Source organism: Dasypus novemcinctus, chromosome 23, assembly GCF_030445035.2.
Source record: "Dasypus novemcinctus isolate mDasNov1 chromosome 23, mDasNov1.1.hap2, whole genome shotgun sequence".
In the NCBI taxonomy this organism is placed as follows: domain Eukaryota; kingdom Metazoa; phylum Chordata; class Mammalia; order Cingulata; family Dasypodidae; genus Dasypus; species Dasypus novemcinctus.
This window is the reverse complement of record NC_080695.1, coordinates 11192900-11206387: the sequence shown is the minus strand read 5'-3', so window position 1 is coordinate 11206387 and position 13488 is coordinate 11192900. Positions and strand designations below refer to the sequence as shown.

At 59.3% G+C, this 13488-nt stretch overlaps 1 protein-coding gene across 4 annotated transcripts in view; it reads left to right on the top strand.

Moving 5' to 3' along the window:
* Positions 1-13488, top strand: part of TNRC18 (trinucleotide repeat containing 18) — an 87830-nt gene that overhangs the window by 37754 nt on the left and 36588 nt on the right. For 3 of the 4 annotated variants that reach the window (XM_058285735.2, XM_071211129.1, XM_058285733.2), the window contains 6 exons: positions 644-1636; positions 5674-5834; positions 6791-6927; positions 7068-7196; positions 8739-8910; positions 10318-10678. In XM_058285735.2, the coding sequence (XP_058141718.1) occupies positions 644-1636; positions 5674-5834; positions 6791-6927; positions 7068-7196; positions 8739-8910; positions 10318-10678 (1953 nt within the window). The remainder of the gene's footprint in view (positions 1-643; positions 1637-5673; positions 5835-6790; positions 6928-7067; positions 7197-8738; positions 8911-10317; positions 10679-13488) is intronic. The other variant, XM_058285736.2, reaches the window with a different exon arrangement.

Below are 13488 nucleotides of genomic sequence, written 5' to 3'. Positions count from 1 at the left end.
GCTGGGGGTTGGCAGGCCGCGAGGCTCAGATGGGGGCCGCGGCGCCGGCTGGCCTCGCCGGTGGCTGTTAGGGGCCCGTGCCCGCGCTTGGGTAGACTTTGGGCTCAGATTTCTCCTCCAGAATGCTGTGTGAGCTCTGGGAGGCGGCTGGCCCTCTCTGGGCAGCGGGTGGAGATGCGAATGCCCCGCACGGAGCACGCTGCCTTCCGTGGGGGGTGGTGTCTCCGTGTCACCGCTTCCTCCCCGGCAGGTTTCTGTTGAGCGTGTCCATCCTGGGCCGGGTTGGGAGTTCAGGGTAAAAGGAGAGGGTGACAGCTGTGTCACGGGAACAGCTCTGTTTTAAGGGGGTCCTGTAGGATGGAGGACGGGGACGGCGCAGCCGGGGCAGGGGCTTTTGGGGTCTCGTGGCCCTTCTTGAGCGTGGTGGCCTCCCGGCCTGCTGGGCGGGCGCGGAGGCCGGAGGGCACGGCGGGCTGCCGTGGTTTCAGCTGGCGGGACCCCAGGCGCTCGGGGACAGGCGGCCGCTGGGTCTTTTCCGTGACTCAGGGAGCAGGGGTCCCGGGCTCCCTGCCCAGAGTGTGGCAGGAGAGGGGCCCTGGGGCTTGGCCCGTGCCCCCCCGCTGACCCGCGGTGTCTCCGGCAGATCTGTCGCCCCGGTACCCGTTCCCGGCGCTGCCGCCGCACTACGGGAGGCCCTACCCCTTCCTGCTGCAGCCCACGGCCGCGGCCGACGCTGACGGCCTGGCGCCCGATGTGCCGCTGCCCGCCGACGGGCCCGAGCGCCTGGCGCTGTCTCCTGAGGACAAGCCCCTCCTCCTGTCGCCCTCCAAGATCCCCGAGCCGCTGCCGGTGGGCCCCGAGGACGACGCGCTGGCGGCGCGGGAGGTGAAGGCGGAGGTGGAGGACGCGGACGAGGGCCCCACCGAGCTGCCCCCGCCGGGGTCGCCGCCGGCCCTGCCCAGCCCAGAGGCCAGGCCGGCACCCAGCCCTGCGAGCGGCGGCCGGGGGACGCTGCCGGACACCCAGGGCGCCGCGGGCCAGGTGTGCACGGAGGCCGCCGAGGGCCCGGACTTCACAGAGGGACCGGAAGCCCGTCTCGAAGCCCCGGGCCGGACGGAGCCCCGCGCGGCTGCCCCGGACCCCGGGGGCCGGCTGACTCCCGAGACGCTGGTGGAGGCGAAGGAGGAGCCGGTGGAGGTGCCCGTCGGCGTGCCTGTGGACGTGCCCCTCGCGGAGGCGGTGCCCGAGGAGGGCCTGGCCCCGGCGTCGCCCGGCGAGGCGCGGCCCGGCCCAGGGTCGGCCGATGGTGACATGCCCCCCCGGGGGGAGGAGTGCCCGAGCCTGGAGGCGCCCGAGGCCGCCCCGGCCATGGGCAGCGCCTGCTACCTGGAGGAGGCGGGCCCCGGGCCGTTCCTGCCTGGCCTGGAGGACCCGCTGGCCGGCATGAACGCCCTGGCGGCCGCCGCGGAGCTGCCCCAGGCCCGGCCTCTGCCCTCCCCGGGCGCCGGGCCCCCGGCCCTGGAAAAGCTGGAAGCGGCTCAGACCCTTGTCCTGGAGCAGAGCTTCCTGCACGGCATCACGCTGCTGAGTGAGATCGCTGAGCTGGAGCTGGAGAAGCGGAGCCAGCAGGTGGGAGGTGAGCTGCGCGGCCGCTGCCTTGCCCGGGTTCTCTTGTCCTGCCGATGGTGTGATTTCGTTCGGCAGGAGTCTCCGGGTTGCAAGTGACAGAAACTCTTCATTTTAATTATTTTTAAAAAAAGATTTATTTATTTATTTGTTTCTCTCCCTGTCCGCCCCGGCTCTCTGTTCTCTGTGTCTATTTGCTGCATCTTCTTTGTCTGTTTCTGTTGTCAGCGGCACGGGAATCTGTGTTTCTTTCTGTTGCGTCATCTTGTTGGGTCAGCTCTCCGTGTGTGCGGCGCCATTCCTGGGCAGGCTGCACTTTCTTTCGCGCTGGGCGGCTCTCCTTACGGGGCGCACTCCTTGCGCGTCGGGCTCCCCTATGCCGGGGACACCCCTGTGTGGGAGGGCACTCCTTGCGCACACCAGCACTGCGCATGGGCCAGCTCCACACGGGTCAAGGAGGCCCGGGGTTTGAACTGCGGACCTCCCATGTGGTAGACGGACGCCCTAACCACTGGGCCAAGTCCATTTCCCAAAACTCTTAATTTTAAATGGACTTAGAAAAAGGTGGGGAAAGCGTGTTGGCTCGTACAACTGCAGTCCAGCAGTAAATAGGTAGCTTCAGGTATGGGTGGATCTAGGCGCCCAAACCAAGTCATCGGGAATTTCTCTTTTCCTGGGCACCTCCTTGCCTGCATCTTTCCCTCCCTCTCCCCACTCTGCTCCAGTTTTCTCTCTTTTGGCCTCATTCAAGGCAGGCTGACTCCCCATCGCCGGCCGCTCGGCTCAGGAGCCCCCCGAGAGGGGCCCCCCCCTCCCTGGTAGCTCTGATGCAGGCTCAGTCAGCTCTGATGCAGGCTCAGTCGCATGCTCCTTGGCCGACGGGGCTCGTGCCTCTTGCAAAAGTGAAACCCGAGGCTGGGGAGATAGAAGGAGCCGATCAGGCTTGGGGGGCTGGGCCTTGAAAGGAAACGGGGTGCCTCGAGCAGACGGGGATGCATTCCAGTCTGGATGGGGCACAAAACGACTGTTGGAAAGTCAGGGTGCTCCAAGAAATGTGGGAGGCAGGGATGCAGTCTGGCCCCCCCACGCCCCCACATCAGCCTGGCATGGAGGGGGCGGCCCAGGCAGCAGCTGTTGAAGGGGTGCAGCCTCCATGCTCACCTTTGGAGTGCTGGGTATATTTCCTCTAGAATTTTTTCTAAAACTGAGATCGTTTTGTAAGCAGTGTTCTGAGACCTGCCCTGTTCTCTTCGTAGGTTCAGTTTCTGTAATACAAAGATTTTACTTGGTTGTTGTATTTCATCAAGCAAATATGTATTTTTTTTGTCAAATACTGTTTTTCCCTGCCTTTTACTTTTGTTTTCTTTTTTAGGAGGAGTTGTAGAAAAACCATTCATAAAATATAGGGTCCCCATATACCATCCCACCATTAACCCTTTGATGAGCATTGCGTTTGTTACCGTTGATAAAGGAGCATTTATATAGTTGTACCGTTAGCTGTGGTCCATGGTTTTACATCAGGGTTTCCTGTTTGTGTTGTATAGTCCTAGATTTAAGAAAAAAGTTTTAGTAGCGTGTATATATATATAAAAAATACATATACATGAGCTAAAGTTTCCCTTTACTCATATTTATTTACTTATTTATTTTTTATTTACTTATTTCTCTCCCCTTCCTCCCCACCCCAGTTTGTCTGTTCTCTGTGTTTATTTGCTGCGTCGTCTTTGTCCACTTCTGTTGTCAGTGGCACGGGAATCTTTTTCTTTTTGTTGCGTCATCTTGCTGTGTCAGCTCTCCGTGTGTGCGGCGCCATTCCTGGGCAGGCTGTACTTCCTTTTGCGCTGGGCGGCTCTCCTTACAGAGCACACTCCTTGCGCGTGGGGCTCCCCTACACGGGGGACACCCCCGCGTGGCACGGGACTCCTTGCGCGCATCAGCACTGTGCATGGGCCAGCTGCACATGGGTCAAGGAGGCCTGGGGTTTGAACCGCGGACCTCCCATGTGGTAGGCGGACGCCCTAACCACTGGGCCAAGTCCGTTTCCCTCGTTAAGCTTTAACTCCCCTTCCCTACCCCTCTTTGGCTCCTGGTAGCTCCTCAGAGATTTTTTTTTTTTTAACTCTACTTTATTCATTTATTCCTCCCTACCCCTCGTTGTTTGTGCTCGCTGTCTGCTCATCTTCTTTTTTAGGAGGCACCAGGAACCAAACCTGGGACCTCCCATGCGGGAGGGAGGTGCTCTATCACTTGAGCCAACTCGGTTGCATGCTTGTTGTGTCACTCATTGTGTCTCTTCATTGCGTCAGCTTGCTGTCTTGCTCATCTTCTTTAGGAAGAACCAGGACCTGAACCTGGGACCTCCCATGTGGTAGGCAGGCACCCCAGTCCTTGAGCCACTATCCGCTTCCTCTCAGAGGTCCTTCATGAAACATTTCTCAAAGCTGTGGGTTTTTTTGGGGGGGTCTGCCCCGTTCTCTGCCCAGAGGAGGCCTTGCCCCCCCGGCTATCGATGACTGGACCCTAGACCACCGGGCAATTTTGTTTGCCTTCTTTTTTGTTCTTCCACCTCGAGTAACGTGATGACTGACCTTGAAGAAAAACCCGTCTGCCCCTGAGTTCCCAGCGGTGGAGCCGCCGGGCCTGACCGGGCCCCGTGCTCGAGGCTTCCTGGTGGGTGTGCTCAGGTTGCCCTCCGGAGCGCGTGTCCCAGCGACGCCCCCTCAGCGGTGCCTGAGACGCCCACTTCCCCGGGGTCGTTGTTCTGAAGTTCGTGGCTTCTCTTCTCTTGTTAAAATAGTTCAGTCCAGAAAAAGGAGAAAAGTTCAGAAGAAAATCCCCCCCTGGGTACCGCCCGCTGGTGGGGGAATTTGCTTTTCTTCTTTAGTGGTGGGTTTTGAAATGGGGCTGGGGGGCACCTGGCGAGGATGGGGGGGGCGGCCAAAGGCTCCGGCCACAGCCCCCGGCCCGCCCAGCGGGCACCACTGCCCGTGCCCAGCCTCGGTGAGGCCGGCTCACTCTGAGGGCCATCCAGCGGACGCCTGTTAAGCACCTACTGTGTGCCTGGCACCGTGGTTGGTGCTGGGGTCCCTGGGGAGCTGCCAGGGGGTAGGGAGACCCTGAGCGGGGGTGTGTGAGGTGGACTGTCCTGGCCTGGGGCTCCTTGGGGAGCCTCTCTGGACCAGCGGACGTTGCAGGGGTGTAGCGTGTGAGGGGCCGGCGCTCCGGGCAGGGCCGGCACGTGCAGGGGCCCTGTGGGGCGAGTGTCCCTGCCCAGCTCGAGCAGAGCGTGGCCACCAGGGCTGGCGGGAGAAGGGGCGGGCCTGGGGCCCACTGGCCCTCGCCAAGGCCGGCCTGGACTTTGAGACGGGCAGCGCCTGGAGAGGGCCGGAGCTGCAGCCCCGAGGTGCGCCATTTTGGCCTCGAGGTTGAGAACAGGCCCGAGGGCAAGGGTGGGAGGTGGGGGTGCCCAGGTGGGGCCGCGGGGGGTCCTAGGTGGCCGGGGAGGGCAGAGCCGGTCTGCGCGGCTGGGCAGGGGCTGCTAAAGGACGTCGAGGAGAGCGAGACTGGGACGGTGCGTGCCGACGCACCACCTTTGTACTTGAAGAAGAGGGCGTCTGAGTAGGTTACGTGTATTGGAAGGTGCCTTTTCTGGAACCATCTACCAGAGTCCGTGGCCGCTGCCATCCTCCAGGGCGGGGCCCACGCTGGGAGAGGAGCAGGCTTTCCTTCTTCACGCCTCTCTGCTTGCCTTGCCTCACCCTGTGCACGTGTACCTGTCGCAGCTCGGGCCACGCAACTTTTTTCCTGATTGTGAGCGGTGGCGCACGTATCCGTCACGGAACGCTCCCAGGGCAGCTGAGCAGGGAGTGCGTCGCCCCCTGGAGAGAGCTCTGGGTGGCTCGCCTGCATTCTCCGTGCCCCCGCCGGCTTAGCCCGCGTCCTGCGCCTGGGGAGGGCCTGCGGCGGGGGCCGTGGCCTTGGGCGGCCCTGGGCTCGCTCGGGGGGGCTGGGCTCCCGCCCCCGTGGCTCACCTGCTGGCGTCTGCAGGTGCGGTGCGGCCCTCGCTGGAGAGCCTGCTGGCGGCCGGCAGCCACATGCTGGAGGAGGTGCTGGATGGCCCCTTTGGGGACCCGCTCAAGAACCTGCGGCTGCCGCGGGAGCTGAACCCCAATAAGAAGTACAGCTGGATGCAGAAGAAGGAGGAGCGGGTGAGGCGGGGGGCCATCTTCCCGCCGGGGCTTGGAGGGCAGGGGTGGGGACACCCTCAGGGCCTGCCCTGCGGACTGGTCCAGACTCCCTTCCCTTGTGCCTCGGTTTACCCTTCTGATAATGTGCCTGTGGGTGGTGGCCTGGGGGATCGGGAAGAGAACAGACTGGGGACCCGGACCTGGCTTTGCCCCCCTCTGCCTGTGGGGCCAGGGGACAAGTGGCTTTACCTGCCTGCGCCGCCGGAGAAACGATAGGGTAACAGGCATCGTTTATTGAGTAATTGTTACACGCGAGGCATTGTGGTTTTGCTTTACTTTAATAGACTTGGGTTTTTCAGAGCAGTTGTAGGTTTATACAAAAAGTTGCACAGGAAGTACAGAGTTCCCACATCCCCCCCCCCACGCCCACACGACGCTTTCCCTCTTGCTAACGTTTTGCTATTGGGGCGGCACGTTTGTTACAACCAGTGAATCAGCGCTATTAAAAGAGGTTATTAATTGAAGTCCACAGCTTACCTTTGGGTTCGCTGTGATGTGAAGTTTTATGCCTTTTAAAAAGTTGTTATTATAACAGACACAGCCATACAATTTCCCCCTTTAATCACTTTCAAGTACACACTTCCCTGTCGTGCTGCCGCCATCCATTACCCAGCCTCTGCCGTCCCCTCGCTGTCCCCGTTAAGCACCAGCCCTTGTTCCCGGCCTCCCAAGGCGCCACCTCTGATGTCGAGTTGAGGTGACCCCCGGTGGCCCTTACGGGGAGGAGCCTGCCACCTGCCCGAGGCCACAGATAGGAAGGGGCCAGAGCCGGGGTCCTGGTGACCCCAGAGCCGTTGCTCCCAACCACGACGTCCCCATCGCCCCTGGACGAAGGCGGCCCCGGTCTGGAGGTGGGGAGCTGGGGCCCCGCGTCCCGGCTCGCGTGGGGTCACGCGCGTGCCCTCCGCCCCCTCCAGATGTTGGCGATGAAGTCCTCCCTGGAGAGCATGGACGCCATGGAGCTGGACTTCCGGATGCGGCTGGCGGAGGTGCAGCGGCAGTACAAGGAGAAGCAGCGCGAGCTGGTGAAGCTGCAGAGGCGCCACGATGCCGAGTGAGTGGGCGGCGGCGGCAGGCCTCAGGCGTGTGCGTGGCTCGCGTGTGCGTGGCTCGCGTGTGTGCGGCTCACGGGTGTGCGCCCTCCTCCGCGCCCCCTCCCCCAGCTTCACAGCCAAGCGTGTGATTCTCTTTAAGGGACAGGCGCGAGGAACCCCATAGAAGCTTGGTGCGCAGAGGCCCTGGCAGGCCGCGGAAACGGACCCACGCCCCGAGCGCCCTGTCGCCCCCCCGCAAGAGAGGGAAGAGCCGCGACAGTAGCGGAAAGTAAGGCTGGCCCCTCGGCGGGTCGGGGACTGGCCCAGAGCTCGGCGGGAGGAGCCCGGGCCTGGGGGCCGGGGGACCTGGCGTCCCTCGGGCTCTGACCCCCCTGCAGGGAGCGCAGGGCCGCCCGCCAGGTGAACTGCGCAGCGGACAGACAGGCGCACCCAGCACGTGGCGGGGAAGCGAGCCCCAGGTGGCGACCCAGACCCTCCTGCCGCGCCGGCTTCCTCCAGGCCCAGGGACTAATTCCTGAGGAGGCGCCGGGGACGGGCTCCGACCTGTGCGGGTGCTTGGGTCCTCTCTGGACCAGACCTGCTCCCGGCCGGCTGGCTCGGCCTGCCTGAGCCTGCCCACCAGGGCCTGGCCCGAGCTCCCCGCGTGGAGGCCGCGGCTTCGCCGGGCGTCCCTGGCCGTTTTCTTGAGGGTCGGCGGGGATGAGAGCTTTTCCTCAGGACCAGGAGTGGAGAGGGAGATGCCTGGGTGTTCCTGGGTGTCAGGGAGCAGTATAGGCCCAACGAGGCGCCCAGCAAAGGAGAGGGGGTGGCGTGTTCCTCGGCCTGCGACACAGGGCAGGGTGGGCACCAGGCGGCCCCAGGCTTGGACAGAGGAAGTGGGGAGCCTTCGAAAGGCGCAGGAGAGGCAGTGGTGGCCCGAGGGCTTCTTGGGGGAAGGGATCCCAGGAGGCCCCACGTCCTGCTTTACCCTCCTTGGATGTTCCCACTGAAGAGAGGACGGAGAGAAGAAATGCCATCGCCACCCAAAGGAGGTGGGGGAGGCTCATGGAGAAGACAGGTGGGGGCTGCCAGGGTGCGGGCCTGCTGGTCAGAAGTGCAACCCCAGGGTGGGTGGAACTGCCTGTGTTAGAGTCCCAGCACCACGCTACCACTTACTGTGACCCTGGGCCAGTTGTTGGCTTTTCCAAGCCTCAATTTCCTCATCTATAAAAAAACAGTGCCCACAACAAAGCGCTTTGCAGTTTAAGGCATTAACACTGTGCAAGACACACGTTAAGCACCAAATAACCATGAGCTGCTTTTATCATCATTTGTGCCACTTCAGCTCAAGGCAGGCAAGAGCAGCCTTTGAACCAGGACCGTGTCCCAGCTGCCTGTCCTCGCCAGGATGCAGGAGAGCAGCAAATGGTTCCATCAGCCCCCCTCCCTCCCATCCTGGCGATTAGCCTTGGTATTTCTGACCCTGTGTTCTTAAAGTGTTTTGGTAAAGAGGTATCCAACCGTGCAGAGATGGATGTGCGCATGGGTGTGTGTGAGAGAGAAAGAACATGAGAAAGAGGCCAAGGCCAGCAGAGAATGTTGACTTGGAAAAGTTTCTCTTCTTTCACGTTAAACTCTCATTCTGCCTCGTTCACAAATATCCCAGAATTCCAGCACCAGAGTTTTGCAGGATCCATCTCCCCAGACTGGTTCTGTCATCAGTCTGTGCTTCACCATCCAGCGCCCGACCCTTCAGGGCCACGAGGGTGGACCCCCAGCCCCCGAGCGTTGCTTGGCCAGGCTGCTGACCAGTGGTGCATCTGGGTTTCAGGCTGAGCAGCAAGTCCCTGCTGACGTCAGATGAGTACGAGCTGGGAGCGGGGATAAGGAAGAGACACAAGGGGGCCGAGGAGGACCACGATGCCCTCGCTGGAACTGGGAAGGCGAGGGGGAGGAGCCAGATTTGGGATGAGCATGAAACCTCGTCCGACTTCATGACTCAGGTCAGTACCCAATCTAGCTGAGGTGTCGTGATCCTCTAGGGCACAAGGTTTCAGGATCTGCTGGAGTTCACACACCTTTGGCAGATCTCTCGTCACTGTACAGAAATCCTAGCAATGACTGCTTCCGTACCTGAACAACTCTTGCCCAGTCTTCCCTGTTGCGCAGATGGGGAAATTAAAGCCCAGAGAAAGTCAAGGACTTAGCAAAGTAACACAGCCTCAGAGGCAGAGCCAGGCCTGGAAGCTGCATCCCTCCTGTGTACTCCATGACCTTTTGCTTAAGCCAAGCAGACAGACTGTAGGTTCTTAATCAAATAATACAACTGCGCTGTTGTTTAACAGTATAATTGTATAATGAGCAGCTTCACCATTCTGTAGTTCTAAGGGAAAAAAAAGGCTTGATGCCATTGTAATTTCCTCTGTGAACTCTCCAGGGGTAATGGGGTGAGAGCCAACTCCTTGACTTTTCTTATTTCTGCAGAGCACTGAAATCCTTAAGGCCTTTGCCTGTACGTATGCATTTTCCTTGTCATCCCTACCCTGAAAGCCCTGCACGAGGGGAATGTTTTGATGTGGCCCCCAGAGACACACTCAGAGGGAGACTGGATCCAGGAGGGGGAAAGAGAGCCCGCTGGTCCAGCAGGATCCTTTTTACATTCAAATTGTGAAGGATATTTTTGTTGTTTAAGTGTGAAACTATCCCAGCCTTTATCTTCCTTATGAAATGCTACCTGATTAAAGAAAATTAAGAGATAAAATATTTAAATGAAGGGCATTAATGGCTCCGAAGCTGCACATTTCGCTTCAACCACAAATGGCTACTGTACTTGACGACAGACTGCAGGCAGGAATTTAATCTGTGAAATCTCCAATCTGCTGCAGGCATCTAAGACACACTCGAGGCATTCCTTGGCAGCTTCTGCCCATTTAGTTGGATGGGCTAATGTAGACTGTGCAGCCGTCTTTGTAGGGTCTGGCTCTTCCATCTTGGTTCTTTTCCTCCTCCCTCCATTCAGCTGCCTTCTCTGGTTCTTCGCATGCTTGTCTGTCTTCTCTAGGAGGCACCAGACAATGGCCACTGAAAGCCAGAGTGGAAATGCCAGTGCCAGCCGCTGAAACCACAGTAAAAGCTATTTAATAACTGGGTACCATGTGCCAGGCACTGTGATAAATGCTTTATGTAGCTTACCTCTGTTCATCCTCAGAACAGCCCTTTTGGGCCCGCACATAATCACCCCCGTTTTAGAGTGTAAGAATTGAGGTGAAGAGCAGTTAAGCTGCTTGCCAAAAGTCACAGCGGCCGTCAGCGTGAGGGACTGGCGATGCCAGGTTCTTCAGAACGTGTGCACTGAAACCGCTATGCAGTTTTGCCAAATGTCTTAACCCATGACCCAACTTCCTCTCCAGCTAAAGATTAAGAAGAAGAAGATGGCCAGCGACCAGGAGCAGTTGGCAAGCAAGCTGGACAAGGCTCTCTCCCTCACCAAACAGGACAAACTGAAGTCACCTTTCAAATTTTCTGACAGTTCTGGGGGGAAATCGAAAACTGGCGGGGGCTGCAGCAGGTACTTGACGCCTTATGACAGCCTGCTGGGTAAGGACAGAAAAGCCCTGGCCAAGGGCCTCAGCCTGTCGCTGAAGGCCTCCAGAGAAGGTAAACACAAAAGGGCGGCCAAAGCCAGGAAGATGGAGGTGGGGTTCAAGGCCAGAGGCCAGCCCAAGTCGGCCCCCTCCCCGTTCGCCTCGGAAGTGAGCAGCTACTCCTACAGTAAGTAGCAGGCGCGGTGCCGACCGCGGGCAGTTTCTTTTCTCTTCCTCCCACCCTCTCTTCGGGGCACTCGAAGGCCGCCTCGCCTCTGCGCGCGGGCTCCAGGCAGGAAGTGGGTGCGCCTGGAGCGGAAGTGCTTGTGATTGGCGAGCGCCTGACAGGTGCCTTGTGATTGGTGGGCGCCGGGCGTGGCGGCGCATGATTGGCGGATGACAGCGGAAGCCCGCCCTTGCCCTCGGCTTGTTTGCCGGAAGCGGTCGATTTGGAAGTCTTGAGCCACAGAGTCGGAGGCTGCGGACGCTGGAGAGGCCTGGCGCGTTTTGGCGTTGGTGCGTCAGCGTGGCCCGGCTTGCGCGCAGGACGCTCTCCGACCCTTGTCCCAGGCCTGTTCGGGGAAACGCTGTGTTCCGGGTCCTCTCTGCTGGGCGCAGAACTCGGGGCTTGACGTTGGTTCCACGCGGTCCCTGTAACGCCCCGGCGCGGGGTCACCGCGTTTTGCCTGCGGGCGTTCGAGGGCGCCGAGTGAGTAAATCCTCCGCCTTCCCTATGGACAGGGAGATTTGGAGCCGGGATCAAACCTGCATCGTTCCCACCCACTTTTCCGGTAGAACTCTGCCATGTCCGTGCTGGCTCACATAGTAATCCCGGGTCCCTTGGGGCCACTGGCGACTGAAAGGTTCCTCACGGGATGGAGGACCTGAATCTTATTTAATGTCGATTGATTTGAATTCTGGCGGCGCCAGGGGGCTGGAGATGACCATCTTGGGATCCTTCACGGAGAACTCTGCCTGGTGGTTTTCCTGTGCTGGACAACCCCGGCTCACCACTACCCTGCCCTCCCAGGCTTTTTGTAGTCTGGTGCACAGCGTTTGGCGTACAGTAGACGCTCAGTAAGTGTTGGTTGACCAACCGCTTTCTGCCCGGGACAGATAGGTAACCGAGCACGTGGCTGTTTCCCGAAGGCCTGAAGGGACTTCTGGGATCCTGGAATGTGACAGTGTTGTTTAAGCGGGGGGGTCCCTGAGGCCCTGGGTGGGCTGATGAGCTCTTTCCGTGGCAGCTGCCTGATCTGTTTGTCCTGGGCTTTTGATTGGTTCTGGCTGGTTCTTGGGAGGAGTTTGAGTGCCAAGAGGCAAAAAGGGCGGTGTTTAATGTTAGGATAAAATGTGTTTTCCTAAGGAAAGAAAATAAAGCTTACATGATTTTTGAGTTTGGTTATCAACCCCTGCCCCGCGGGGCCGTTGTGAGCCTTTGGGGGGTGAAGAGCTCAATGTGTGTCTAGCCTGGGATCAAACTACTGTTAATTTTGTAATCATTAGTGTTTGGGTGGCCCTGGACCAGTGGGTCTCCTGGGCTGATGTTCAGCTCTTTCTGCCTTCTCTTCTGAGGATGAGTACCACAGGTGGGCGAGCTAGACGCAGCCTCCTTGGCCCGCTGATTCGGATGGGCGTGACCAGGATGGTGCCCAGGCTCCCCGCTGGCCGCAGTGTGGGTGCACACAGAAAGGGACGGTTTCAGAGACTTGAAGGCACAGGCAGCTGCTTTCCTCTGCTGTCTCCATCTTTCCATCACAGCTCATTTTGGAATAACGATGAATTTGAGGGGGAGGGAGCTGCGCCTTTATTCTCCTGAGAGGGAGTGGCCCCTGAATGAGGCCTGGAAGAACCCCCACTTTTCCCACTTACAGGTGAAAGTGGATCGGTAGAGCTAGAGGTTAGAGATTAACTTCTGGTCTGAGCTCACGTGCAGAGAGAGCGAGCGAGCGAGAGAGATCGCGTGTGCGCGCGCGCGAAGGAATGCTCCAACTTGCCAGTATAACTTGGTTACAACTTGTCTAAAGCTCTACTGCCCAGGCGAGGTCAAAATTACAACAAAGGAAGTCAGGAGGCCTCTCCAGCCAGATGATAGATGATATGCAGCTGGCGGTGGAGGGAGCTTTTATCTTTATTTTTGGTAATTTTTTTTTTCAATCCTTGGTAAATGGAAGCAAGGTCTCAAAGGGATGGGAGACTGTTTTCCAGCAGAGAGATGCTATGCTGGCAGGAGTGGGAGAAAGACTGGAGCCCGCTTACATTTCCAGTTTGTACTGTGGGGCATGGGTGGATGCCTGACGCGTTCTTGTGGGAAGCCGAGGTGGTTATCACCCATGGGAGTCGTCAGCCGCGGATGTAGCCTTGGGAAGGCTAGATGGAAGCACGTGCGAGGGAGAGCCATGGTTAGAGGGCAGAGGGTGGCGGCCGGATGGGCTTGATCTTGAGCCACCCAGAGTTGCCAGGCTCTCCCTGCCGGTGGGGTCTTGGTTGGAGTGGGAAGTGTGGCTGTTCGTGGAAGCAACCAGAGAGCTGCCGCCCCCCCCCGGCCCCCGCACAAGCGCACTTTGTCTTGGATTTGCAGCAGGTGGGCGCTGCCAAAGCTGTAGCTGCGTTCCTCGGTGTTCCGCGTGTTCAGAGTGGGCTTTCCCAACCAGAGGATTACAGTCTTTGGCTGTGGAGCCTTCTCTGCTAGTGAAATCTTGCGCAACAGCCTAATATGGAAAAGAGATAAAAATGGTGTGCATGTTGGGGGAGGGGCCCCCTTGACGGCCCCCCTTCCCAAAGCTTCCGGGCTCGCTCCTCGGACAGTCACCCTGGAGTGTGACTGAAGGCTTAGGGGAAGGCAGCAGCGGTAAAACCACCTCTCGGAAAGATGAAAAGGAAAAAAGGGGAAGAAAAGGGCCCCTCATTGTAACATCATTTGCCAATCTTCTTGGTATAAGCACTTGCTGTGGCTATTTCAGGCCATCAGGGTGATGGCGCTGAAAGGGGTGGGGG